The 27,670-nt window shown below is 48.8% G+C and overlaps 2 protein-coding genes across 8 annotated transcripts in view; both read left to right on the top strand.

Annotated features, from left to right (window-relative positions):
- Positions 1–1,343: 1,343 nt before the first annotated feature.
- MAF1 (MAF1 homolog, negative regulator of RNA polymerase III) lies at positions 1,344–11,041 on the top strand. Of its 4 annotated transcripts, none has more exons than XM_074203093.1 (8): positions 1,346–1,637; positions 3,679–3,825; positions 7,474–7,602; positions 7,739–7,904; positions 8,140–8,261; positions 9,778–9,897; positions 10,023–10,160; positions 10,428–11,041. In XM_074203093.1, the coding sequence occupies exons 2-8, from the start codon at positions 3,743–3,745 to the stop codon at positions 10,447–10,449; spliced, it is 780 nt and encodes a 259-aa protein (XP_074059194.1). In that variant the 5' UTR covers positions 1,346–1,637; positions 3,679–3,742; the 3' UTR covers positions 10,450–11,041. The 4 variants fall into 4 exon arrangements, with proteins under 4 accessions (XP_074059197.1, XP_074059194.1, XP_074059195.1 ...); XM_074203094.1 differs by lacking the exon at positions 1,346–1,637 and adding an exon at positions 1,833–1,934; XM_074203095.1 differs by lacking the exon at positions 1,346–1,637 and adding an exon at positions 3,988–4,013 and having other exon boundaries at positions 3,753–3,825.
- A 508-nt stretch (positions 11,042–11,549) lies between these two features.
- The window catches only part of WDR97 (WD repeat domain 97), a 57,524-nt gene continuing 41,403 nt past the window's right edge, over positions 11,550–27,670 (top strand). For 2 of the 4 annotated variants that reach the window (XM_074203092.1, XM_074203088.1), the window contains exons 1-15: positions 11,550–12,109; positions 12,265–12,392; positions 12,514–13,142; positions 13,237–13,358; positions 13,615–14,371; positions 14,515–14,657; positions 15,990–16,232; positions 16,414–16,504; positions 16,678–16,810; positions 17,109–17,230; positions 18,233–18,296; positions 18,621–18,776; positions 19,754–19,822; positions 24,812–24,922; positions 25,053–25,151. In XM_074203092.1, coding sequence (XP_074059193.1) covers positions 11,992–12,109; positions 12,265–12,392; positions 12,514–13,142; positions 13,237–13,358; positions 13,615–14,371; positions 14,515–14,657; positions 15,990–16,232; positions 16,414–16,504; positions 16,678–16,810; positions 17,109–17,230; positions 18,233–18,296; positions 18,621–18,776; positions 19,754–19,822; positions 24,812–24,922; positions 25,053–25,151 — 2,985 coding nt within the window. In that variant the 5' untranslated portion in view covers positions 11,550–11,991. The remainder of the gene's footprint in view (positions 12,110–12,264; positions 12,393–12,513; positions 13,143–13,236; positions 13,359–13,614; positions 14,372–14,514; positions 14,658–15,989; positions 16,233–16,413; positions 16,505–16,677; positions 16,811–17,108; positions 17,231–18,232; positions 18,297–18,620; positions 18,777–19,753; positions 19,823–24,811; positions 24,923–25,052; positions 25,152–27,670) is intronic. The other 2 variants (XM_074203089.1, XM_074203091.1) reach the window with 2 other exon arrangements.

Genomic DNA, 27,670 nt, shown 5'->3' with positions numbered 1-27,670 from the left:
CTGAGGAGGACCTCAGACACTTAATACTTACCTAGCTGTGTGACCTTGGGCAAGTTACTTAACCCAACTGCCTTGCAAAAAAAAAAAAAAAAGACCTGTCTCTGAAAACCAAGAACAAATAACAAAATTTTATTAAATGCTAGAGTTATAAAAACAGGCAAAAGACAGTCCCTGCCCTCAAGGAGTTTATAATCTGATGAGGGAGATAACATGCAAAGAAGTATATATTATATATATATATATATGCAAATATCTAATGTGTATACATGTATACATATTATATGCATTTATGGAGAGAGAGCAACTTATATACAGGAAAATAAAAAATAATTAATAGAGAGAAGCACTATAATTAAGGGAGGGAGAATGTACCAGGTATAGGGAAGAGCCGGGAAAAATTTTTAGCATCAAGAGTGTCTTGTCTCTAGAACAGTGAAGAAGGCGACGCTGGACTGAACGGTATATTTCGGGGAGAAAGGTGTGGGAAGGCTAGAAAGGGAGCTCATGAGCACTTTGTATTCGATCCAGGAGGCAGGAGAGAACCTCCGAACAGCAAGTGGGGGACAGGGTCAGACGCTTTAGTCCACTTTAGTGGGCCCGTGGAGGATGAACTGGAGCGGAGGGGGCTTGGGCCGGCAGGCGCACTAGCGGGCTACCGGGGTGACGCCGGCGCGGGGTGCGGGGTGCGGCCCGGGGCTCACCCTCCTGACCCCCAGTCCGGCCTCGGACACTAGCCGGTCCCGGGGCCATCCTGCCGGGGACACTCACAGGGCGTCCGGCGGAGGCCCGAGGGGCTCGAGCAGAGGAGGCAGCGGAGGTGGGGAGAGGTGAGGCTGGAGGGTCGGCACCGGCATGGCTCGGTGCGGAAGGGGCACGCGAGTGGGGCCGCAGAAGGAAGCCCCGGGCCCTCGGCGCCCCCCGCGCAGCCTTTGTCTCCCGGCCTCCAGCGCGCAGGCGCGGCCCAGCCCACTCCCCGCCGTCCCGCCCCTTTCCAGGCCCGCCCTCTCCCTGGAGAGGAGACTCCGCCCACAGAGAAGGCGGGGCGGGCCCGGGAGAGATGAGTGGCAAGCGGGGCCACCAACGGGAAACGAGGCAGAGTCTGAGGCCGCTAGAAGGGAAACACACCAATACGAGATCTCCCCCTACACGATAGACCAATTAGTGGGGCGGCCGCATGGGGTGGAAAAAAAAGAATGACGGGCAAGAATACGAGCCAATAGCTATGAAGGACGTGATGAGCGGCGGGGATCGAGACCAATGGACATAGGCTAGCTAGACGAGGACGGGGAAAAAGAACCCAATCGTCAAGGCGAGATCCGCGGTGGGGGCGGGGTCGGGCCTAGCGGGCGCTTGTTGTTCTCGGGGTTGAGAGGCGGAGGCGGCTTCCTCTGTGTGTCTCTAGCCGTGTTGCCGTAGTCGGGCGCCGAAGGTAGCCGGAGCCGGGTCGGCGGTGGGGCCATGTCTCGGAGATCGCCCGCGCAGGCGGGCGGGACCCGGAGGAGAAGACTGTCGCTGCGAAGTTTTCCTCGGATACAGTGCGGCCCGAGCGGAGGCCGCAGCGTCGTAGCCCCCAGGGACTAAGGAGCCTCTGGGACCTCGGGATTTTCTGGTGCCCCGCGGCCGGACGCCCCAGGCAGGTTGGTGTCGCCGACGCCTTAGTGGTCGTCCGAGGACTACAGCTCCCGGCAGCCCCTCGCCCTCCCCCTTGCCTCCCAGCGCCGCACTGCCTCTTGGGACTTGTAGTTCCGGGGAGGCGGGGCTTGACCCGGGGGTGTGCCCGACCCGGGTTCCGGGAGGGGTAAGCTGGGAGCGGGCTCCCGGGAGGCTCTGGTTCCATTAGGTGCCAGCGTATTGAGACCGCCCCTCTCTGGGGAGACGAGGCCGGTACGGTGGCGATATCCGAGTGCTTTAAGTAACCTGGCTTACCCATCCAGGTAAAGGAGACTCGGCCTGGTTCCCGGGGGGGGGGGGGGGGAGTGGAGGGGGGCGGGGAGTGTTGGCCGGTGGCAGACTTCCTCGGGTGGGGCTTTGGATTTCCCTTCCTCCCCCTTCCAGGGGCAGCAGGTGTCCAGACCCTCAGGCCTGGTCAGCCCTCCTGGCCTCCCGAGGGGCAGCTTCCTGCGCTGCCCCCTCCCCCATCCTCTCCAGGCTGAGCAGCCCCCTGGGGGGCAGACCTTTCTGTGCGCACGCTCGCACACACTTCATACACACACACACACACACACCACTCACACTGCCCGTCACACACACTTGCTCACTCTTCATACACACACACACCACTCACACTGCCCGTCTCACACACTTGCTCACTCTTCATACACACACACCACTCACACTGCCCGTCTCACACACTTGCTCACTCTTCATACACACACACCACTCACACTGCCCGTCTCACACATTTGCTCACTCTTCATATACACACACTACTCACACTGCCCGTCTCACACACTTGCTCACTCTTCATATACACACACACACCACTCACACTGCCCATCTCACACATTTGCTCACTCTTCATATACACACACTACTCACACTGCCCATCTCACACACTTGCTCACTCTTCATATACACACACGCGCACACACACACCACTCACACTGCCTGTCTCACACACTTGCTCACTCTTCATATACACAAACACGCACACACACCACTCACACTGCCTGTCTCACACACTTGCTCACTCTTCATATACACACACACACGCGCACGTGCGCACACACACCACTCACACTGCCCATCTCACACACTTGCTCACTCTTCATATACACACACACCACTCACACTGCCTGTCTCACACACTTGCTCACTCTTCATATACACACACGCGCACACACACACCACTCACACTGCCTGTCTCACACACTTGCTCACTCTTCATATACACACACACCACTCACACTGCCCATCTCACACACTTGCTCACTCTTCATATACACACACACCACTCACACTGCCTGTCTCACACACTTGCTCACTCTTCATATACACACACGTGCACACACACACCACTCACACTGCCTGTCTCACACACTTGCTCACTCTTCATATACACACACACGCGCACGTGCGCACACACACCACTCACACTGCCCGTCTCACACACTTGCTCACTCTTCATATACACACACACCACTCACACTGCCTGTCTCACACACTTGCTCACTCCTCATATACACATACACACACAAGCTTCAGAGGGTGCATGGAAATCGTGATAAAGCCTGAGATCTTTTGGGGAGATACAGAGACACCCTAAACTGATCTTGAAACCCCTCCCCTTTTCTCTTGAGTAAGGAGATCTCCCCTTCATGATACCAGAGCTCTCCAGGTGGGGAGGGATTAAGGTTCTGGTGTCTTAGGCTTTAGATATGGGAAGGGAGGTATGTTTGCTTCAGATTGGCACTTGGTTCCCCCAGCCTGCTGTTTTCTCCACAAACTCTGGGCCCGCGCCAGGTCCCTGCTTGTTTACAATTTCTCCACTTACAAGACGGCAGCTTGTGTGTTTGGGGAAGGGAAAGCAATGGGGGATGAGACACACAAGACCCTGAGGCCCTGCCATGATAGGGATAAGTAGTTATGCAATTTTAACAATGACCTTTCCTACCTATCCCTCTTTTCACACAAGACAACTCTTTAGAGCCACAGTGACATGCCCCTTGTTCCCAACAGGCACACTTTCTTTGCTGCCCTAACCCTGGGCCCTTGACTTCCCTGTCCCTGGCCCCTGCAGAAGATGAAGCTCTTAGAAAACTCCAGTTTTGAGGCGATCAACTCCCAGCTAACAGTGGAGACAGGTGATGCTCACATCATTGGCAGGTGAGGCCCTCTGCCCTAAGGGGATGTTCTTAATTTGAGAAGGGCCCAAAGATTTCTTTCCCTATGAAGGTAAGGGGAAGACTGTGGTTAGTGACTCCACCCTCCCATTTCCTTCCTCTCTTCCCCCCCCCTCCCCTCACCCCCCCATTTCACTCACTACAGCCTTCACATCTTGATTCTAAGGCCAGGTACTCTTGACTTCCTAAAAATATGTTGAAGTATTGGAGGTTCTTAAGACTCCAGTTAGGCTAGACACATAGTAGAGAGGAGTCAAAGAAAATAGTAACAGAAGCCACTGATCTGTATGTTAGTCACACACATATTTACACATCTTCCTGGAAGTTACATGTTGACTCAGTTTTAAAATGTAATAGTCTCTGTTTTAGTGTAATTTTATTTATTGTTAAATAGTTCCCAATTACAGCTTAATATGATCTGGATTGCAATTGGTAGTATTTCAGGCTGCTGCCGTGTGTTTGACACCTCTGTTGCAGTAGAGCACCGGCCTTAGCATCAGGAGGAACTCGGTTCAAATCTAGTTTTTGACAATGGATAAAATTACTCTAGGTGTCAGTTTCCTCATTCAGAAAATAAGGGCATTTTATTAGGTGACCTGTAACATCTCTTCCAGCTCAGTCTATAATCCCTCACAATCCTAATTCTGTCCTCTTCTTCCTCTCTGTTCCAGGTACTACTTCCCATCAAATATATCTTCCATCCATCCCTATGTTTATGTCCATCCATTTTCCCATCTTTTCTGCATGCATCTAGCCCATATTTGTGTTCAGACCTATTTCAGATTCCTCACCTATATCAATCTCTCACCCTTCTCTTCCCTTTCCTCTCTTCCCTTCCTCCTCCTCCTTTTTCCTTTCCATCTTTCACTTCCCCTCCTTGAATTTTATAACTTGAGCAGCTGAGACCCAGAAAGCAGAAATTCAATTCATCCAAGAGTTATTAAGTCCTTGCTTTTTTTGCAGAACTCTATGCTAGATGCTGGGGGAAGACAAAATTAGTTAATTTAATTAGTCTTCATTTGTCATATGCCTACTGTGTGTTACGCTAGTAGCTAGGAATTCAAAGACAAAATCAAAATAATTCTATCAGAGAGTCTGTATTCTAAAGGAAGAATACAGCTTTTGCCTAAATTAGTAAATATGAGGTAATTTGAATAGGACTGAAACATGAACTTGGGGAATCAAGACAAGACTTCAAAGAGGAGGTGTCATTTGTGTTTAAGGGAAAATAAGGTATATGAGAGCTAGAGGTAAGGAGAAAGTTCATTTTAATGGTAGAGGGTGGTTTGTATGAGTACTTGGAGTCAGGAGAAGGAATGCCAACTTTTGGAACAGCTTGTAATACATTTTGTTTGGAAAATATGAAGGGGAATAATGAGATACGAGGCTAATAAGGTTAGGGAGCCCTTGAAGATTTTTGAATAAAGGAGTGACATAGTCAGGATTGTCCTAGGAAGATTATTTTGGCATTTCTTGCAAGATTAGATTGGGGAAAGATCAGAAGTAGAGAGATCAATTAGAAGGCTATTACAACAGTCCAGGGAAAATGTAATGAGACCTGAGCTGTGGTAATGGCCATATAAGTTAAGAGAAGAGTACAGATTAGATGTTATTGAGGTAGATTTGGCACTTGGTTGAATATAGGGTAGGAAAAGATCAAGGATGATTTTGAGACTGCAAATTTGGGTGATGGTAGTATTCTTTACAAAGATAGGGAAGCTAAGGGAAAAGATGAGTTAAATTTTGGACATTCAGAGTTTGAGATGTTGATAGGGAGGTATTCAGGAGACATTTAGCATTGTGTCTGGAGATTCAAGAGATAGATTTGCCTGGGATGTATAGATGTTGGAGTAATCTATCTAGTGATGATAAATGAACTCATTGAAACTGATGAGGTCACTAAGAAAGAGTACAGGATGAAAAGAATGTCCAGGTCTGCATTGGAGGACACACCCATGATTAGAGAATGGAAGAAAGATGATGAATAAGCAAAGTCAGAAAGATAAGTCAGCAGTGTCGAAAGTTGCAAAGAGGTCAGATAGGATGACTTAAAAGACCTTTGGATTTGAAATAGCATAGCAGTGAAAGAAAGGCAAGACCATAGTATGAGAAGTCAAGTTTAGGTTTATAAGGATCGGGGATAGATTTTTTTTTAGGCAGCAAATAAGAAACTTGTAGAAATAAAGAGATTGAAGATGAAAGAGGAAGGGAATATAACCCAAGTTTTATACTATTAGAGGCATGGATTAAAGACAAAAACCGAGGACTTTGCCTTAACGAAAAGGGTCGTATTTTCCTTAGAGTTTAGATGAGAGGAGGAAAAGACAGATGAAAATAGAGTAGTTTTGAGCTGTAGAGAAGAGTTGTTGAGATGTAGAGGGCAGTTGATGATGGCATAGATTTCTTAGTAAAATGGTGAGGTGATTTGATAAGAGGTGGGAGATATAGAGTTGGAAATTCAAGAAAATTGAGTACAGCTACTCTGAGCAATGTGGTAGTAAGTCATGAAATAAAAGGACCACCATGCTGTAGTTGAGACCATCCTTGTTACTTGGACTACTGCATAGCATCCCAACAAGTTGTTCAACTCTTCAAAACTATCCTTCATATCCAAAGTTTTTTTACACATTGTTTTGGTGATGTTACTGTTGTGGTGGAAATCTGGATTGGTGCCCTCAGGTCAAAATCAGACTGTTCTGTTATACAGAGCCCTCCATAATCTGCTTTCATTTTGCCTTTCCAGTCTTATTTCATTTCATGTTATTTGTATCCATGTTATCTATACTCCCAACAGAAGTGAACACTTTCTTTTAAACACTCTTCACCAGCAGAACTAAATAACTCTCCTCTAAATATATTCACCAGACCACTTTTTTATCTTGCCTTTGCTCAGAAAGTTCCCTTTGCTCCTCTTTCCCACTCTTTTTGACAGTGTAATTCCATTCTTTCTAGCTTAATTCAAATGTATCTCATACTTTATACGATCATATAGGGCTGCAAAGATTAACAGTCTATTTGGTGGTCCTTTATCACTCCAAAAGGCACTTTTATTATTGTATATTAGTTATGTCCATTTATGTCTTATCTCTCTACTTGACCTAAGCTCCTGGAGGGTAGGAATCAATTATATCTTTTTCACTGCCCAATTATTTGTTGAATAAATAAATGTTGAGCTTGAGAATGAATTTAAGGAATTTGGGAATATTTCCTGGAGGGAGAAGTCTTTTGAATTGGACTTTTAAAAGGAACTATTAGGGATCACCCCAAGGAAGAATGTGAACAAAGGAAAATGAGATGTGTATAGAAGATGGTGAATTGGCTAATGACTTCATGTTATGGTCACATTAAATAGTAGCAGATTTGAGACTAATTCCCTGGTTAGTGGAAAGTGCATTGGACTTACAAACAAGAGGGAACTGCATTCAAATTCTGACAGTTGCTGACTTTAGGTACCTCAATTTCCTTTTTGTCCTCATATGACCTAGTTCTTAGGAATATTAGGAGAAAAACTTTACAAACTTCAAAGCTCTAGAACTATGAGTTGTTATGGTTGTTTCCTGACTTCTAGTCCTTGTGCTCTTTACATTCTCCACCCTCATCTGTGGATCCCTCCCCCCTCCCCCCCCCCCAGGATCGAGAGTTACTCCTGTAAGATGGCAGGGGACGACAAGCACATGTTCAAGCAATTCTGCCAGGAGGGCCGACCCCATGTGCTAGAGGCTCTGTCGCCCCCCCAGACCTCTGGCATCAGCCCCAGCAGGTATGGTCTGTCCTATAAGAAAGATGGGTTCTCCAAGCCCCAGGGGAAGGGCACTCAGGGATTCTGAATCTGGGGGTGGCTGGTGGGAACTCCAGAAGTGGGGTGAAGAAGGATGACAAAACCATATCTCTGACAGGCTGAGCAAGAGCCAGGGAGGGGAAGATGAAGGACCACTGAGTGATAAGTGCAGCAGAAAGACCCTCTTCTATCTGATTGCTACTCTCAATGAATCCTTCAGACCTGATTATGACTTCAGCACCGCTAAGAGCCATGAGTTCAGCAGAGAACCTAGCCTCAATTGGGTGAGAGAAGAGAGGGGTGGGTGGGGGATGGGGAAGAGGGAGGAACAGGGCTGGCCATTTTTTTTTAAGCTGGGGCAGAGTTGGGGTGGGAGGGGCAGGTGGCTTTAGTGGTGGCTGGACAGCTAGAAATGGCCCCTGCTCCACATCTTTGTCTTCTGACCATGAGAGATTGCTTGTGTTGGAGATGAACAAAATTTTTTTTTGTCATTATCTCTCCCTCCCCACACCCCTTCAGGTGGTGAACTCAGTAAATTGCAGCCTATTCTCTGCAGTTCGTGAGGACTTTACTGCTCTGAAACCGCAGCTCTGGAATGCAGTAGATGAAGAGATTTGCCTCTCTGAGTGTGATATTTACAGGTGAGAATCCAAGAGCATGTACAGGGGATTCTTTGGGCAGTTTGTACTGTTGTTTCTGTCTCAGAAGCCTTTGCTGGATCATCATTCAGGTCTGACTCATTCTGTCTTAGACCACTTTGCTTTATGTCTGTGGTTTATATCTTTTTGGTGTCCTGGACACTTTGGCAGTCTGGTGAAGGAAGCCTTCTCTTCTAAGAATGTTTTTGAATGCACAAAATAAAATGGATGGGATTACAAAAGAAGGCCAATTATACTGAAGTACAATTATCAAAATTTTTTTAAAAAGCCCAAGTGCCAAGTTAAGATCTCCTGTTCTGTACTCTTGGTGATTTCCAAGGATTCAGATCTACATACATATCCAGCCCTCATCTGTCTCAACAAACTGTCTGCCAGACTTTTCTACCTTGATGTCTCATAGGCATTTCAAATTGGAACTATTCTTTGGTACAAACTTAACCCACCTTTTTATAACTTCCTCTATCTACAAGGTCACTACTATCCTTCCAGCCACCCAGGTTCACAACTTCAGGGTCATCCTTAACTTGTCCCATCCTCATTTCCCATGTTCAATCAGTTGCCAACTCTTATCCAGTTTTCTTCTTCTTGTAATATCATCCAAGTCCTTATTTCCATGCACATGGTCCCCCACCCCTCTGTTGATGTTTTAGGCTAGAGACTATTGCAGTAATTTCCTAATTGGTCTCCATGCCTTCTGTTTCTTCCCTCTTCACAGTTACAGTAACTGACATTCTTAAAGCACCAGTCTGACTCTTCATTCCCTATTCAAGATGACCTCTCAGCTCAAATAGATATTTTTGAACATTTTATTTTTTCAGGTTTTTGGTTTTTTTCACAAGGCAGTGGGGTTAAGTGACTTACCCAAGGCCACATAGCTAGGTGATTATTAAGTATCTGAGGCCGGATTTGAACTCCTGACTCCAGGGCTGGTGTTCTGTCCACTGCACCACCTAGCTACCCCATTTTTGAACATTTTAAATTCCTTTCCATTAAAATCTAAGTCTGTCTTTCAGACTGGCTTCCCATGGCTCTCCTGGTGGACTTTGGCACATCCTGAGCTCAGTATTCCATCTGCAGTCTCATTGAATACCTTCTTCGCCTCCTCCACCACCACCCCCACAACTAGAAGTCCTTCAGAACTCCCATTTCAGCTGGCACCTGAGTACAGAGAAACCTATTATTGCCCTGTAGTTTGTTGATATTTTCATCACCCGGAAATTACTTTCATGTGTATTGAGTGTTTACTTCATGTTGTCTATCTTTCCCCCAGTAGACAGTATGCTCTGACACCAGGGATATTCATATTTTGTGTGTTTATCATCCAGTAGTTGCCTGACCCATAGCAGATGCTTAATGAATTGGTGCCATCTGGTCTTTCCTCTTCCCTCTTATTGACCTTCTCCCACCTCAGATAGGATACCTAGAGTATGGGAGGTGCTCAGGTACATTTGGGAAACTGAAACCTTGATCTGTCTTCTCCCCACCCCCACCCCCCCAGCTACAATCCTGATCTGGACTCTGACCCCTTTGGTGAAGATGGCAGCCTCTGGTCCTTCAACTACTTTTTCTACAACAAGCGGCTCAAGCGCATCGTTTTCTTCAGCTGCCGATCGATCAGGTCTGAGCCAGTGCCTCTGCCCTCAGCTCTCTTCCTGAGGCCAGTTGGGCTTTTTATGTATGCAGGAAGGGGTGTTCAGGGCTGGAGGGGAACCTAGGGCCACATCTCCCCTCTTTCTCCCACAGTGGCTCCACATACACTCGATCAGAGGCAGGCCATGAATTGGATATGGATTTGGGAGAGGAGGAAGAGGAAGAGGAAGAAGAAAGAGGGGGTAGCAGCAGTGAGGGGGCAACAGAAGAGACTAGCACCATGGAGGACAGGTTTGCCTTCAGGATTGGGGCCACTTCGCAGCACCTTCTCTCTCACCTCAGTTCATCCATGAGGGGGAAAGTTCTCCATAACCCAAGTTTCCTCCACTCAGCTTTAACCCTTAACAACCTCTTCTTCTTTGTCCTGATCTTTCAAATACCTTATATCCCTTTCTTTGCTCCCTTCTCCTTTTCTCCTTTTCTTTTTTGGAGTTGACAGCTCTTTTATCTCCCTCCCTTTTGGGTTCCTTCCTATAACCTTCTTTCCTTTGTCCTTAGGCTCCAAGTGATCTGCATGTGAGAGGTACAGGAACCACTCATCTTCACTGCGCTTGGGCAGGGACTTATCCTGTCTGCTCGACCCCCTTGGGCCCCCCAGTTGGCCATCCCTCTGCAACCAGCTGGGCTTAGCCCTCCTAGCACTTTGGCTCCAGACTGTGAGCAACTGACTCTTCCCCAACCTTTCCCAATCCTACAGAACCAGCACTGGAGCCCCTGTCTTCTCCTTCATGCTGCCTAGCCTTGGACTCTTGGGGAAGGATTGAGTCCCACTGACTGTGTTCTTGGAGGTGGCAGGCCTAGCTTTGACCTGCTCCCTCTGGCTCCCAGATTGTATTTTTATATTTTGTACAGGGGCACTAGCCCCTCTTTTCCCCACCACACTCCATCCCAAATCACTGGGGGCAGTAGGGGCTGCCCTCTGGGCCTGCTGGTAGCCGGTCTGGACTCTGGGCACAGCCTTTCACCTCCTGGTGCTGGGGCAGGAAAGGATGGGCCCCAGGCCCCAGGCCCCTCCTACCTTGGCCCAGCCCTGAAGGGCAGCCAGTGTGCACTGAGGGGTCACTTTGCTGCAGCTCTGTGTTTTGTCTCCAATAAAGTTTCTGTGACTTGGCTTTGAGTACCCAGACTGGGGGTGGGGGGGGGGGGAGAAGATGGGGCGGATACCTATTGAATCAGCTTGGAGTAAGATGAGGGGAGGCTATCGAACCTAGATGGTGTCCTCGTGTCCAGATGGAAGTTTGCTGACCTCGAACAGAAGTCTTCCCTGGAACGGGTGGGGGAGGGTCTGACCCCGGGTCTCCTAGCAGCCAAGAGTGGCGCAATAGGAGTGACCAGTACTGGACCCCAGCTGTAGGTGAATTCCAACGCAAAGGGATCAAGGCCTTCGAGCAGCTCTATCGCGTCAATAAAGTGGCCAAGGGGTCTGCCGCTGGCGGGACACCGGTGTCCGGAGGGCCGGGGTCTGCCCCAGGATTGGACCCTGCTGAGGGAGGAGTCGGGGGTGGGAGAGGTGGGCGGTGCAGCACTTCTGGGGTAGAGTATGGGAGTGGGGCCCCGGACCCCGGGATGTGGCGCAACACTCGGGAGGAGACCGGCGGGATCCCGACGGGATAGAGTGCTGTTTGGGGGGCCTTGTGGAAGCCAGGAGGAAGGGCAATCCCGAACGGCAGATGTGGCGGCTTGTCCCCGACGCCACTATCCGGAGGAGGCGAGAGCTGCGGTGGGGAAGGACCTGCCCCGTTCTGGGGGGCTGGCTCCCGGCCGAACCGGGGAGTGGGCCGCGCCGCTCCCCGGGACATCAAGTCCTGAGGGACGCGGCTCAGGGCCCCCTTCCTGGGGTGGCGCTACTGTGGAGGTGGGGCCCACAGGCCGCGGCCACGGGTCACCCCCAGGGGAGTGGGGTGCAGGCGGGGGGCCGGGGTCCATTCGGTCGGATGAAGGTGCTTCACCGGGGGGGGCACTGTCCCCTTAGGGGTGCAGAGAAGGTGGACGCTGACTCCAGAAGGAAGCTATTCGGGGGGCCGGCGGGCCGCAGCCCCCAACCCCAGCTCCCAGAGCCGCCATGGATCCGAAATCCGGCTCGACGGCTCGAGGGGGCTCCGGAGCCGACACCCCCACGGGGGCGGAGATGTCGCCGCCGCGGGTGGAGGTTGCAGGGGAAGCAGGCCCGGCGCCGCCCGGTAGGCTTGGGCATGGGCCTGCTGCCCCCTGGACCCCGCGGTCCCTGGAGCCCCCCGCCTGGCGCGGCTGGGCCCGGGGCCCTCAGTCGGGAGGGGCGGGCGGGCCTTTGTCGCGTGACCGTCCAGGTCACCGGCCTCGCCTTCTGGTCCCAAAGCGCAGGACGCGGCCGCCGCACGCGGCTCCGGCTCCTCCAGCGGCCCGCGACCCGGCGACATGCCCCGCGGCCGGGCCCGCCGCCTCTGGCTGCTGCTGCGCGATGGCTTGTGCCAGCTGGTGGAAAAGGTAGGGGCGCCCTCCCCGGGGCGGCGCCCTCCCCGGGGCCGCGCCCTCCGCGGGGCCCGGCCCTCGGCTCTGCGCGGCCGCCCCGGCCCCGGCGCCCACGGCCCTCATCCTCTCTCCCCAGATGAAGCGCGAGGAGCTGCAGGTGCAGCACCTGACCCACGGGCTGGAGTTCCGGCAGCACCTGGGCGTGCCAGCCGGGCTGCTGGCCGTGGCGCCGGACGCCGAGAACAAGCGCCTGGTGCTCCTGGACCGCGCGGGCCGCCTGCACCTGCGCGGCGAGGACGGCTGGGGCCTGGGCCAGGTCCGCCTGCCGCTGCAGCTCACCGGGCTCCTGGCCCTGGCGGGCTTCCGGCACCAGAGCCAGGACCCGGGCCGCTTCCTAGGGTGGGGGCCCGAAGGGATGGCGGTCCTGAACCGGGACCTGCAGCCGCTGTCCTGCCACCCCCTGGAGCCGGCCGCCCTGCCCGCCTGCTGCGTGCTGTTGCCCGACAAGGGGGCGGTGGTCACGGGCTGCCAGGGCGGGGGCCTGGTGGTGTGGGAGTTCCGCGGCGGCGGCCGGCGCCTGGCGCCCGTGGCCAAGCTCCCGGCCTTCCCGAGCCAGGGCGGGTCCCACGCCGTCAGCCGCCTGGCTCTGGAAGTGGCCCCTCCGGGGGTCTTCCCGCTCTGCTACGCGGTCTGCGGGCGGGAGCTGCTCACCTACGACCTGGCCTCGGGCTCCATCGTGGACGTGCGTCGGAAGCTGCACAAAACGTGAGGCGCGGGAGGGGCGGAGCCAAGGAAGAGCTGGGGTGGCCTGGGGGGCCCTGGCTGAGCCTCACTGAGCCTCACTCGGGCTCCTCGCTAGGATGATCTCGGACGTGGTGTTCTGTGATATCGAAGGGGTCGTGGTCACCGCCTCGAGGGACAGCACCGTGAAGGTGTGGGAGGCCGACTGGCAGATCCGCAACGTGTTTGTGGGCCACACAGGTAGCGGCCGAGTCCCGCGGCTCCCCTCCCTCCTCCGTGGCCCGGGACCCGGGGTCTCCTGATGCCGCCGTCCCTGACACTGGCCCCACTGACCCTCAGGTGCGGCACCTCCAGCCGTCCGGCTCCCCTCCGTGTCCCAGTCGCTGCCCTGGCGCGGAGCCCTCTGGAAGAGGCAACTTCGCTCCCCCTGCACACCCGCGTCCTTGGTCTGGGCCTCCCGCCCCAGCCGTGGTCCCTGACTCCGTCCCTCCTCCAGGTCCGGTGACGGCCTTGGCCTTGGTGCCCAACTCCACCATGGTGCTGTCGGCCTCCCAGGACATGACGCTGCGCACCTGGAACCTGGAGACGGCGCAGCAAGTGGGCCAGGTGTCTCTGGGCAGTCATTTGGAAGCCGGTTCGGTGCTGCCGCAGGACCCGGGGGACGAGGCGGACAGGCCTGCCGCCTGCACCTCCACCACCTGCAGCGACGCCGTGAGCCACCTTTGGGTGCCCACCGAGCCAGGCGGGCTGGTGCTGGCGCAGGGCCCGACCTTCGTGGAGCTGTGGTTGGTGCGGGAACTCTACTGGCCTCTGGTGATCCTTGACTCCCCCATCCAAAGCCTGGAGCTGGCGCCTCCGCTGCCGCAGCCGGACCAGTCCCTGATGCCGCCGCGCGTCGTGGCCAGGTGCGCCGACCGCACGGTGCGCGTCTTCTCGGCAGTCACCGGACAGATGGTCTCGGTGCTGCTGCTGGAGGCCGGAGACGAGGCTGCGGCCACAGCCTACTGCATGCCCCGCGAGGCGCTGCTGGTGCTGACCCGCGACGGGGCCCTGCTGAAGGCCGACGCGGCCCTCTGCCCCATGCCGCTGATGCACCGCCTGCAGCCGGCGCCGCCGCCCGCCGCCCGGCCCTGCTGCCTCCACCTCGTTAACCACGTTCTGGACGAGGAGCGGGCCTACAGATCCTGGGAAAGCGCCCGGAATAGTGGCAGGGACTTCAGCAGGAGCAGCTTCATGCGGGGCAACAAGAACAGGTGAGCACGCATAAGGCCGGAGCTGGGAAAGAGGGCCCAAGCTGGGAAGACCTGAGCTGGGAAGGCCGTGGGCTTCGGAGGCCGGGAGGGAAGCCAGGGAAAGCTCGGCCAGAAAGGTGCTGACGTCCCTGTCCGGACCACAGGTTCTTGCCAGTATTAGGTTACACCGACGGCAAGATCGAGGTCCTGGACTGGCAGTCTCTACGAAAGCTATGTCGCCTAGAAGCCCACAGCCCAGGCTCCGTGATTACCATTGCTTCGGGTTCCCAGAGTCTGATAACCTCCGGTCAGCACGCCCTGCTCTGGGGTTCAGCCTTCCCACCCTCTGCTCAGTCCTCCTTCTGTCCAGCCTTCCTTCCCTCTCCAAACAGGCTTTCACCCCTCCATCCCTGTGCACCCTCTGGACTTCCACATCCCTCCTCCTCCGTGACCCTACTCCTCCCACCCCCTCCCATCCCTATCGAGAGAGTTCCCATTTCTTCCACATCCCCTCGTTCTTCATGTAGTTTCCCTACCTTCCCCTTCCCGGTCCAGTCCCCTATTTCCTTCTGAAGTAACAACTTTTTGCTTGTTTGCTTGTTTTAGTGGGATAATGTTAAGCGACTTGTTCAAGGTCATAAAGCAAGTAAATATAAAGTCTGAACTCTGATTTTTTTTTGGCAAGGCAATGGGGTTAGGTGACTTGCCCAAGGTCACACAGCTAGGTAATTAAGTATCTGAAACTGGGTTTGAACTCAAGGTCCTCCTGACTCCAGGGCCAGTACTATCCACTGTGCCACTTAGCTATGTTCCCCCTTTTTAAAATTTAAATTCAGTGATTTTTGTAAAGGCACAGTCTTTTATCCAATTACTTTCTTCCCTTCATCCCAAAGAAACATCCATTAAACAAAGAATTGAAAAAAAAATTAAAAAGTTCAGCAAAAATAACCAATATATCAAGCAAGTCTGGTATAATATGTAGCATTCTGCACCCAGAAGTCCTCACCTCTAAAGAAAAAGGAGGGAGGTTCATTCAAGATTTCTTTTTTGGGGGCCAAGCTTGGTCATAATGTCATAGAATTCACTTTGTTTTGTTGTTTCCAGTGTTTTTTTTTCATTTAGGCATTGTGTATATTTTCATGATTCTGTTTGCTTTACTTTACATTGAGTCTTATAAGTCTTCTAAAAATGCAGTAATATTCCATTACCTTCATGTTCCAGTTTGTTCAACTATTTTGCACTTTGTGCCCCTTTTGGAGGGAAAATATTTTATTTATATTAGACCTTCTGTTTTTGATCTCATCAAGTATGTGTTTAACAGTGGGACCTTTGGGTCAGCATCACTTTCTTAGCATAATCCAAAATCAAAACAGCTAATCTGATGCCCCAAACTCCAAAAGATTTCAAGGCCCTACCCTGATGCTCTGAGAGACTCCTTGGCCTCACCCCATTGCCAGTACCAATATACACCAAACCCTGTCCCAGAAACCTTTGCTTATCCTTCCTGGTGATCCTCTCTTCCCTCCCCTTCTTCCCAGGGCCCTGCCCTTCACTTATCCTGATATCCACTAAGGTAAGCTCCCTTATGTCTGTCTGTCTCTCTCTCTCTCTCTCTCTCTCTCTCCTTTCTTGGAGGCAGGCACAGATAATACTGTAAAGATGTGGCGGTTATATCCCTACTCAGAAGAGAGTCTGACCTTGATGCATACATTTTTCTGCTACCATCCAGCTGTGGCACTTTGCCCCTTGGGTAATTTTGTCACTCTGGCCTTTGAGGACCCCAGCAATGCCACCTACAGCATAGTGCAATATGGGAAAGCTGACTGTGGTGAGGTGCGCAATGACCATAGCCCCCAGGATGACCCCACAGACCATATCACAGGTCAGTAGCCTGGTCAGTGACACCCAACGCACCCCTCCCAATCACTGAAGAGGACTTTAACCCCTTCCCCTTCCCTCTGAACCAATTCCTAATGGCATTCCTGAGCCCAAAAAAGCTCCCTTTCACTAGACTGAGACTGCCATTCTGATTCTAGCCATCTTCTCTCTTTCCCAACTCTCAGGTTTGTGCTGTTGTCCTTACTTGAAGCTTTTTGCCTCCTCAAGTCTGGACTGCACTTTGAGAATCTGGACTCACAAAAATAAATTGCTCAGGTGTGTGATAGAGCCTAGAGTATGTATATGCAGAGCCCAGGGCACCTAGCAAGTCTGCTAAGCCTCTTTGGCTCTTCCATTCTCTACTTGCAGAATGAAGCGCTAAGAGCTAGATTAGAAGAGAGGTAGAGAAACTCTATATTTGACTTAACCTCACTGTCCTTACTCTCTAGGGTAATGCATCTGGACATGGCTCCAGATGCCATGACCTTTTGCAATGACAAGGGGGATCTGCTCCTTGCTCTTGGTTCACACCTTTGCATGGTCTCCCACAAACTCTACCTACCTACATCTTATCTGATCAAGGTACCTACCAGCACTGGGTTGGGATTTAGAGATCCTATCTTCAAACCACCTGGGTGATTTTGGACAAATTCCTTTCTCTTTCTGAGCCTCAATTTCTCAATCAAGTGAAAAGGTTGGATTAGATGGGGTGGGGGGGAGAAGGGCTTAGCTCTGACTCAGATTCCTGGTAACCCAGATATTATTCTCTAAAAATAAAGGGAGCCAAGGAGATAGGTGTGTGTGGGGGGGTCCTTTTGGAGAGACTAAGGAGAGTGGACTCCCAGATCAAAGACACTGCTCTCTTCTCTGAATCCTACAGGTTCTGGGTCGGAAAATGCAAAGCCCTAGGAATGACACAGCCCTGCCACTGACAGATACAGAGCTGCTGACTACAGAAGAGTTGAACAGGCTAAAAGGACTGCAGGCTCTCCCTAGTATCAGGTCATACCAAACCACATCTCCCCCCAATACACATCCTTTCTTCCTCTATCCCTACCCTAACCCTAATCCTTGATTGAACCCATAGTTGGATTTACAGGTTCACTAATTCTCCCAACCCAAGAGTTTTTCAGATTCCTCCAGACTCATGCACTAAAACTGTCCATAATGTCCCACAGTCTATCATACCCTCAGTTCTAACAGATCTCTGTTACTCACTATTTATCCCTTATCATAGTCACCATGGAGATCTAGACTCTTAATGCCCACACACCCAAGACCCTGATACATCAACTCTTTTACTTGGACCCCACAATCCTCATAATCTCCACTTTCAGACCTTCTCCCCCCACCCCCATTTCCATACAACTTGAAAACTCCAAGACCACGTGATTTCTCAGATCCCAGAGTCTCCCAGTCCCCTCCCCCTCTGCAGACTTGCTCTCACGGGCTGCACAGAATGTCAGCATGAGAAGATCATGTCTGATGTCTCAGCAGGAACCCTCTTATAATAACCCTGACAAATAGGCCAGTTTTAGGGACTCCACAGGCTCCTGAGGCAGTCAGTTTCCTTCCATGTAGGCTGTGATTATTGGGATGATTTTCCTTGAATAGAACCTAAATCTGCTTCCCTCAACCTTCTAAGTTCTGCCTTCTGTGGCCAAATAGAATCAGCATCTCTTCAAATGAGATTACATGTGCTTTGTGGAAATACTTCTGCTAGCTATTCATTATTTGTTGATTTAGTCCCCATAGCAACCCTTGAGATAATTGTCATCCCTAAGCTTTCTCTTCCAATGCCTTATCACTCGTTTCTCCAGCTGGTTCTTGTATGAGGGTATGCGATACTTCCCTACAGAGGCTGTTCTGTTCTCTTACTCTCATAAGGACCCCCATCCTTCTTTTTCCCTCCCCCTTCCCCTTGACTGAGTTTAGCAATCCTTGGGTATCCCACAAAAGGCTGGATCCTATCTTTTCTTCTCAACCTATATCTCTTGTGTGCAGGTTGAAGCACACTATAAGGCAAGAGTATCTAGAAGCAGAGAACAGACAGAAGCAGTTAGATGAGGTGTGTAAGAGAATGGATTGGAGTAAGGGGGGATGGGATGGGGATGGGGGTGGGGGCAGGACTTCCTCACCCAACTCCATGCCCTGGAAGCCTTTGCCTTGTCTTCTTTCTGTCTCTCTTCTTATCTTTTGTGCGTTCCTCTATCTCTCCTGTTTTTGACTGTCCCTGTGGATGAGTCTGACTTTCTTCATTTCCAGTCCTCTGTCTGTGTCAGCATGTCTCCCTTGAGCATGCCATTGGGCAGTATTGGGTGAGAACTTTCTTGGAACATCTTTTGGGGAGTAAAGCGGACCCAAGTTGAGTGGTACCTTTTGATTCCCTTAGGCTTGTGCCAAGCTGGCTTCCAGGGATCAGGAGGTATGGAATCTGGCCTTGGGACAAGTTCAGCCCTTGGCTCAAATACTTCACACCCCTGAAATGCGGATGGAGGCCTTTCACAACTACCTACAGGTCATCTATGGCCGCCAACTGGATAGCGTGGTGAGCTTCCATTTCTGCATACTGTAACTTGGAGACATCTCTTAGGCCTACAATTCCTGCAGTTCCTGCTGACATTCTTTCTGGGCTCACAAGGGGGTACTCCAAACTCCTCCTGCTAGCTAAGATTTTCACTTAAGTTTTCCCCCCAAGAGACCAAGTTCCCCTATTAGACCCTGGGGATTCCTTGAACTGAAAGGCAACAGTTGTGCCAAAGATATAACTGCCTGCAGTTTTGTGAGAATGGTGCTGGTGAAAATGTAATGGAATTGGGGAGGACTGCAGTGTGGGGCATGTGTAACTCTGAGAACAGTTAGCTGGCAGGACTGGATGGGGGGGCATGGTACATACAAAGGTTTGGGCAGGTGGAGGGAGAGAATTCCCCAGAGCCCATCCACAGGGAGTTGGAATAACAGTCTGGGGCCCGTTGCACCAAGTCCCAGGCTGGAGAGCAGTGACAGTTCCTGATCTGCTCTGTCGAGCACTCACTGTTCTCCACATGGAAAATAGAATAAATGAGGTGTAAGAGGTGATAGTAGATCCAGGTGGGTGTGTAATACACCCAAGCCACACACACCTATTTTCAGACCCAGATTTCTTCTCTACTCACCTCCCTCCATCCCCTTAGTTTGCTCCTCCCAAGTTTAGATTTTTTTTCCCTAGGCTCAAGTTTTCCCCTAAGTTTCCCCCCCACAAGCTCACATTTCTTTCCTCCTTTCAATTCCAGCTGGGCTCAATTCCCCTTCCCCCCTCCCAGATTCAGATTGCTTTTTCCTATCTCCCACCAAGCTTAGATTTCTCTTTCCCTTCCCCATCACCAAGTTGAGATTTCCCCCTAGGTTTGGGTTTCTGTCCTGCTCTGGAGCCCCTATATAGTCCTGCTAAATTCTTGGGCCTCTCAAATATCCCCCAACTCCAACCTAGATAGAACCTTAGGCTCATGACCCCCCTCTTCATCTTTTCCTTTCTGAATGGCAAAGAGCAAAGTGGAGGATGAGGCATTGAAAACTTCTGGTTCATTCTCTTGGGACAAAAAGCATTGGACCTCGGTGAGAATTCTATAATCTCCAGAAAACCTAACACCTTCCTTGGATCCTCCCTTATCTATAGGGTATTTCTATACCCTCTCCTAATATTTCCCTAAGACCTTAACTACCATATAATCTCTCCTTAACTTTTCAATATTACCTTGGACTTTCTCCCACTATCCCCTTGGACCTTTACCCAATATTTCCCTAAGCTTTCCCTACCATGTCTTTTTGTTTTTCTTCACTCCCAGTATCCTCTCCTTATATCCTTGTGGGAAACTAAATATCCTGATCTCTACTAATATGCCTTCAACACTCTTAATATCCTCCTAGAACACTTCTCCCCCTTCCTCTGTACCCATAGAGTCATCCTTTAGTATCTCCTGGAACCTCTCCCCCAGAATCTCCTAGATCCCCTCAATATCTTCCTCTCCCGTATTCATGGCCAGACATCTCCCAAATATCCTTTACTAATATTTCTTGTTATTCCCCCTCCCCCAATAAAAACTGAAGGATGTTTATCTGAGATCCTCCCTTTCCCCCTTCCCCAATTCTTATTTGGACCTTCCTCCTTCTTCAACATCCCTGATATCTTCTCCATCTCTCCGATATATTTCCAGAACCTTTCTCCACTTTCTTTGTAGTTTCCTTCCCCAAAATGTCTCCACCACCTTCCAGATTTAAAATTTTTGCTTTCCCCTCCCCATGACCCTCTTCCAATAGACCTACAAATCACTTACCAAATGTTCTTCTGGGACCTCCTTACCATCTTTCCCCTCCTTTCCCTCTCCTTTTGAATGTCCTTCAGACTTAGTTTCAATATACACCCCATACCTTCCTCTCAAGATCCCAGGAGACTACTCTGTATCTGTCTAGGTCTCTTTCCTAACATCTCATCCCCTTTTGTCAGTATTCTCTCCAAATATATTTTGGGGACCCTTCCCTAATATTCTTGTTACCTCAGTTCCCCATATTAACTACAGGACATATGTCCAACACAATACACCCCTGACACCTTTCTCCAATATTTCCCTAGGACCCTCCTGCAATTTGCCTACAGGATACTTGCACAATAACTATCTGAATTCTCCTCTCCCTTAATATCCCCTGGGACCTTCCCTCTTCCTCTTCTCTGGAGACCCTTTCCCAATCCCTCCTAGAACCCTACTCCATTATTTTCCTTCAGTTTCTTACCCCCCCAGAGTCATCTCTTAATAAGGAATCCTTTCTTAATCTCCTTATGTTACGTGTCTCACAATATTACTGCAGAATGCTCCTCAGACTACTTCTGTAGTTTGGAACCTTGCCCTCAGCATGATCTTCCTGGGATTTTTCCTGCAATTTCTCTTTTTCTTTGTTTAGCCTGGAGAAGATTGGGGGGAGAAGGGAGGGATTGGAGGGAACTTCTTTTAACACTTGGGGCAGGACTGGCTATTAGGGGTGGAAGTTTCAAAGGGGCTGATGGAGGAAATCAGTCTTTCTTGATGTCAGGAAAAGCTTAACCATGAGAGCTCCCCAAGAGTGGTCTGGGTTGTCTGGGAGGGAATGGGTGCCTCATCCATGGTGAGCATGTTAGAGAAGGGATCTTATCAGGTATGGGTTGGACTAGGTGACTATGGAAAGATTCTAAAATTGGAAATCATGATTAAACTCTTCCTCCCTTCCCTTCCCCTCCCCCCCCCAAAAAAATTCCCTTAGCATCCTTTCCTAATGTTTCTACTGGGACTTCAGTCCTAATACTTTGCATTACCTCCCATTAATACAATTGAAGGACATTTCTACCATACACCTTAAAACTTTTCCCCACTGTTCTCCCAGGACAACCCCCACCAACATGCTTGCAGTATACTCCCCAATATCCTCCTGGGACCTTCCCCAATATCCTCCCAGGATGCCTCCTCCCAATATGCCTACAAGATGTTTACTCAGTAACCCACTAGAACTCCTCCCTCCATGTTTCCCCATATACCTTCCTGAGATCTTCTCCCAAAATAGCCTCCAATATTCTTGAAGGATATTTACCTAATACTTTCCCAGGACATCCTCCAATGTCTCCCCAGGAACCCTCCCTCATGATGCCTGCAAGATGCATATCATTTATTCTCCTATTCTCCTATCATTGCCTTCTTTCTTCCACCTCCCTTATCCCCTAAGTATCCCTAGAAATCCTTCACTCATATACCTATAGTACACTTAGGTAAAACCCTCCTGGAATCCTTTCTTCCTGGAACCCTTACCCTGCTAAAGTATTCCTTCAGAAACATTCCTAAAATACTTGCGAGGTGCTTAATGATCTCCTGGAAGCTTTTCTCCCTAGTATTTTTTTCAATATTTTCTCCAGGACTTCCCAAATATCATTTTAAGATGTGTGTGTGTGTGTGTGTGTGTGTGTGTGTGTGTCTGTCTGTCTGTCTCTGTGTGTCTATGTGTGTGGTGCGTGTGTGTGTGTATATCTTATCTATTCACCCCAACAATATCGTCCAAGATCCTTTTCTCATTTTCTCCTAGAAGTCTCCTAATACCCTAATGTAATCAATATAATTGCCAGATATAATATTCCTCCTGGGATCTTCACCCATTATTTCTAGGAACTACCAATATACCTGCAAGACAGTTATCCAAGCCCCGCCTGGGACCTCGTCCAGCTAAATGCTCAGCAACTGTAGAATACTCTTCTAACAGCCTTTTGGCACCCCAATTATGCCTGAAGGCCATTTACATACTTCTGAGTGCTGTCTCTGGGATCTTGGCTCAAGACCTTCTCTTAATATGACCAGAGATCTAGAGATTCCCTCCCTCCATCTCTTTCATGGTCCCCTCCCCCATATCTCTTCCTTTGACCCCCAGATTTCCTTAGTACTCTTTCCTAATATTTCTTAGTATCCTTGTTTAATCCTTACTCTTCTGAAACTCTACCTTAAAACCTTCCCCCAGGCACTTGTTCTGTACTCTCCTGGGATTTTCTTCCAGTTTTACCAATTTCTCCATAGCTTTCTCACTAATTAACCTCCCTAGGATTCATCACTAGGATTTCTTGGTACCCATCCCCAATATATGCTGTATTTCCAACTCCCAAATCTCTTGTACCCTGATATATCCTGTGGTCACTAATATATTCTATTCCTCTAGTATAACTTGTCCAACATTATTCTGGGACATTGCCTAATAACCCCCCTAAACCCACTCCCAAATATTTTTCTAGCACTCTGTCTTAATCTCTCCCTCTAGAGCCATCCTATAGCTATCTCTCAATATATTCTCAGGACACCCAATACCCTTCTGGGACCCTCTGTCCTTAATATAGCCTGAGGTATATTATAATATATCCTTTCCCAATATCCCTTATGATCCTCACTCAATATCCCATTAAATTTCTTCCCAGTATTTTCCTCCTCAACACCAACACCAAAACTTATCTATTATAATGCTCCTGGCATCCTTCCTTAGGATACACTCAAGAATATTTACCCTTTAGTATCTTCCCAGGACCCTCTACCAACATGCTCCTTAATATTCCTAAGTGACTTTATCCAGTTTTTACCTTAAAATATAGTCCATTTTATAATTTCTTCAAAGGACCCTTTACATATATCCTGGTTCCTATTATAAATGCAAGTTACTTCCAACACTTTTCTGGAACCTATCCCCCATCTTTCCTTATGATGTTTTCCTAATATCCTTGGGATCTTCCCCCAAATATCTATAGAACACAACTGGAATCTTTCTTCTAATAAGCTTAAGAACCCTTTCCCTTTATTAGTTCTTCAGTGTACCTTCCAAAAAAAACCCTCTCATTTCCTGTTGGGATACTCTCCCCAAATATTTTCCTTTTTATTCACTCACCAATATGCCTAAGAACCCTTTAACCAGCTACCTTTAACAAGATTGTCTGTATTGTTCTGGGACCTTTCCCCAATGGGTGGTCTCATGACTTTCTTCCAGTTTCTTCTGGAGCCCTTTCCTAACATCTACTCCCACAGTTTCCACCCTCCAATATTCCCTAAGCACCTTTTCCTAATAATTCCCCAGAAATCTTCCCTAATTCCTTTGGTGACTGTTTGCCACCACACCAAGAGGACACTTAGCCAACAATCTTCTGGGGCCTTCCCCTAATATTTCTCCAAAGACCCTCCTTAAATATACTTATGGGACTCTTGCCCAATTTTTCTGTTCTCTAATATCCCTCCAAGTCCATTTCTCAATATTACTCCTCAGTACCCTTTCCCAATATCCCTAACTTTAACCCTATTCCACTGTATACTGAGCCTTTCCCTCAGTATTCCCTTACTCCTTAGGGAAAAATTCCTTTACCAAAAATCCTTTCTTTTGTATCCACTCATCAATATCCCCAAAGGATCCTCTATTAATAAGCCCATTGGGAGCACCCCTCCCACCTTCTCAGGATTCTTGTGTGATCTCCCAATATCTGTTGGCCATTTATTCACCATCCCTCCTGGTACCCTTCTCCAATATCATCTGGGACCTTCTTACCAGTACATTTCAGAACCCTCTCGGTATTCCTTAGGTGTCTCCCTAATAATTTTTTCCATTTCTTCTCTGCCCCTTACCAACAGCCTCCATATATCTTCTCTAATATACCTCCTCCTAATTTTTCCTGGTACCTTCCCCTAATAAACTTCTAGGACCCTCTCTCAAGAGCCTGTGACTCCTTTCCCAGTACTTCTCTGAGTCCCTATTCCAGTGCTGCTTCCATTATTTCACTTCCCCAGTATTCCCTGGGACACCCTTTCCTAATGTCTCCTAATATCTCTGTATGACCCTACCATAATAATCTAACAATCTCTCCCCAGAATTCCTCTACATCTTTCCCTAGTATATTTTGGGGAACCTTTGCTAATATTTTCCATGGTCCCTTCAATAGTATCCCACAGGGTTCCTCCTCAACACCCTCCTGGGGGGAGGACGTTCTTACCAACATCTTCCCAGGGGACCCTTCCTTAGTACCTCCCAGGAATCCTCCCTCAACATTCCCCTGGGACCCTCCTTCAGCTGGTGGCCCAGAGCGACTTGTTTCAGATGTTGAATTTAGATGCCCTATTCATGCAAGGAGTGAACTCCACACAGAGAATGAGAATGAAAAAGATCCGGAAGCAGCCCCAAGTAAGTGAATTAAAGGTCAGGGATTTGGGATGGGGATATGCACCTGCCAGAGGGGTGGCAGAAACTCTTTCTCAAGCTCTTGGTGTCTTCCTCTTCTGCCCTCTCCTCCCACCTCACCCCCATCTTCTAGATCCCGCTGAGTGACAGGATTCTGCAACCCTCCATGGAAATCAGTGGCTTCTTCCCCTCCTTCAAAACTCAGTCCATGTCCTCTTCCACTAAAAGTCAGGTGAGGAGTGAGTCCCCATAAAGGTGGGCAGATACATGTGTTCCAGAGATACAGGTACACAGAATAAACTTAGAGATTATCCCCTCACATACACAGAGACCCCTCCCCATACCATACCATATGAAAAACAGGTGAAGGATTTCTCCCTCCTCTTGAAGAACCAGTTGAGTATGTTGACTTCCCTAAGAGATGCCCCTCCTAGATATCTCCACTTTAGATCACACTCCAGAGAGTTCAGCAAAAGAGCCCAGAAATACCCTTAAGTCTTAGGACCCCACAGAGACACCCCAGAACCCTCTATACCCCTTGTGTGTAGAATCAGTCAATCTTAGAACCATCCCTGCCAAGACTCCTGTAGACCTCTCCCCACTCAACTACCACACATGGAATTACCCTAAGACCTAGAGATTCACAACAAAGTACAGACTCTCACACATTGAAAATCTGCAGAACAAGTGAGTGAAGGCAGGGACAGGAAGGTAGAATAAGATATAGGCCCCATGATACTCCACCCTAGGAACATTCCTCTACCCAAAGAGAACCATGACCTTCTACAAGAACTGCATCCCAGAGACCCCAGAATCCAATCCCCCACCCCATCCCAAACACCTCTCTAGGAGAACCATCTCAGTCCTCTCATTTCCATATGTACCCAGAGATTCCCCCAGGAAGAAAACACACCCTAGGAAAATATCTCCAAACATCTCTTCTCTCCCACTGAGGGTGCTTCTTAGTTGTTCACTAGCTCTCTGGTCACTCCCACTACCCACCCACTTCAGGGGTTTGTTTCTAAGGGTTTTGCTGCTAATATTATCAGGGAAATGAGTATACACCAGAAGAAAGGAACTGTCAGTGACAGAGTGACTTGGTATGGTTTGTCCTCAGTTTCCACTGAACCTTAGATGGCATCAGTACTCACTCCTCATCCAAAGCTTCTTTTCCCAGATTCTTCTCCCTCTCCATTAATATTCCTTGGTTGATTGATGCTCTAGATTCCTCCTCCTTATTGTAAGGTGAGAAACCAATTCCTCCTTTTTGTAGGTGAGGAACCAAGGGTTCTAATTTTGTTCTTTGTCATATGTTCTTATCATGGAAACCATAGGGAGAGTATTCTGGGTAGGTCTGGGGACCATTCCCTTTAGAGAGGTCAGACATCCTAGGATCATAGATTTGATGTAGATAATATTGGAAAGGAACATTGAAATCATCTGACCCACCTTGGAAAAAAAGAAAAATGACTTTCTTAAAGTTGCATAAGGACCTGGAACTGGAATTCCAACCAAAGTCAAATGACTTCCAATTCAAAGTTCTCAACATCACCCAGCCAACACTGCCTTTTGGGTTGAGTCATGACTAAAGCTGGAAAAATGAATTGAACTACACATCCAAGGTAGGCCCAATAAGACAAAGAGCAGAGAACATGTCCACTATAGTCCCATGAGCAAGAGCCCACCTTGGAAAAGAAAGAAGGTGAATCAATGGGCAGAGAGTGGAAAGAATTAGAGAATGTCAGACTTGTAAAGGAGCTTCAAGAGCATTGAACCCAACTTCCTTTCATTTTCCAAATAAGGAGGACCAACAGAAAGGTGACTGAAGCCAGTCCTTGAGGTAATAAAACCCACAGGAGAAGATGATACCTACTTTCAAGAAAGAATGACCACTAGGGAACTAGATGGGAGATGGAGAAACTAAGCTACATTGAATGAGAGATTCAGGATTTAGGGGACAGAGATAAATAAGGCATGGTCAGAATAAGAATGTGGAATCAGTCCAAGTCAATATGGCAGCCAAAAAAAGGCAATTATCTTGCAGGTCATAACTATGTTGTCTTGAATGAGAGAGGGGTAATCTTGCTTGTATTCTGCCCCCAGTCAGACTCTGCCTTGTTGATATTGTGCTTAGTTTGGGGTATCACCCTTTAGAAGAGAAATGGATTGACTGGTAGAATGACCAGTGGAGGGTACCCCAAAACTATATCAGATAAGGGTTGGTTGAAGGAACCAGATATTGCCTGAAAAAGAGAATACTTTTTTTAAAATTTATTTTTCCAGCTACATGCAAAGATGGTTTACCACAATCATTTTTTGGTAAGGTTTTAAGTTTCTTGTTTTACGTTTTTCTCCTCACCCTCCTCCCCTTGACAGAAAGCAATATGATATATTTTATATGTGTATAATTATGGTAAACATCAATATCAATCATATTGTGATAGAATGAAAGCAAAAAAATTAGAGGGGAAAAACAATATTTAAGACAACCTTTAAAAACTGAAGATAGTAAGCTTTGGTCTGCATTCAAACCTCCATAGTTCCTTCAAAAAAAGAAGACTTTTAAGGGAGGATATAATAGTTTAGCTGTCTTTGGAGGGTTATATGAATGAACAATACTCAGACTTGTTTTGCTTGATCTTATGAGGACAGCACTAAGAGCACTGGGACATCAAAGAAAGGCAGATTTTAGCTCAAAGTATGGAAAAAATTTCCAATAATGACAGCTGTCAAAAAATGGAATGGACTTCC

This window comes from Macrotis lagotis, chromosome X (assembly GCF_037893015.1).
Source record: "Macrotis lagotis isolate mMagLag1 chromosome X, bilby.v1.9.chrom.fasta, whole genome shotgun sequence".
Taxonomy (NCBI): domain Eukaryota; kingdom Metazoa; phylum Chordata; class Mammalia; order Peramelemorphia; family Peramelidae; genus Macrotis; species Macrotis lagotis.
The sequence above is the reverse complement of the archived record's forward strand: the minus strand, read 5'-3'. Positions and strand labels throughout refer to the sequence as shown.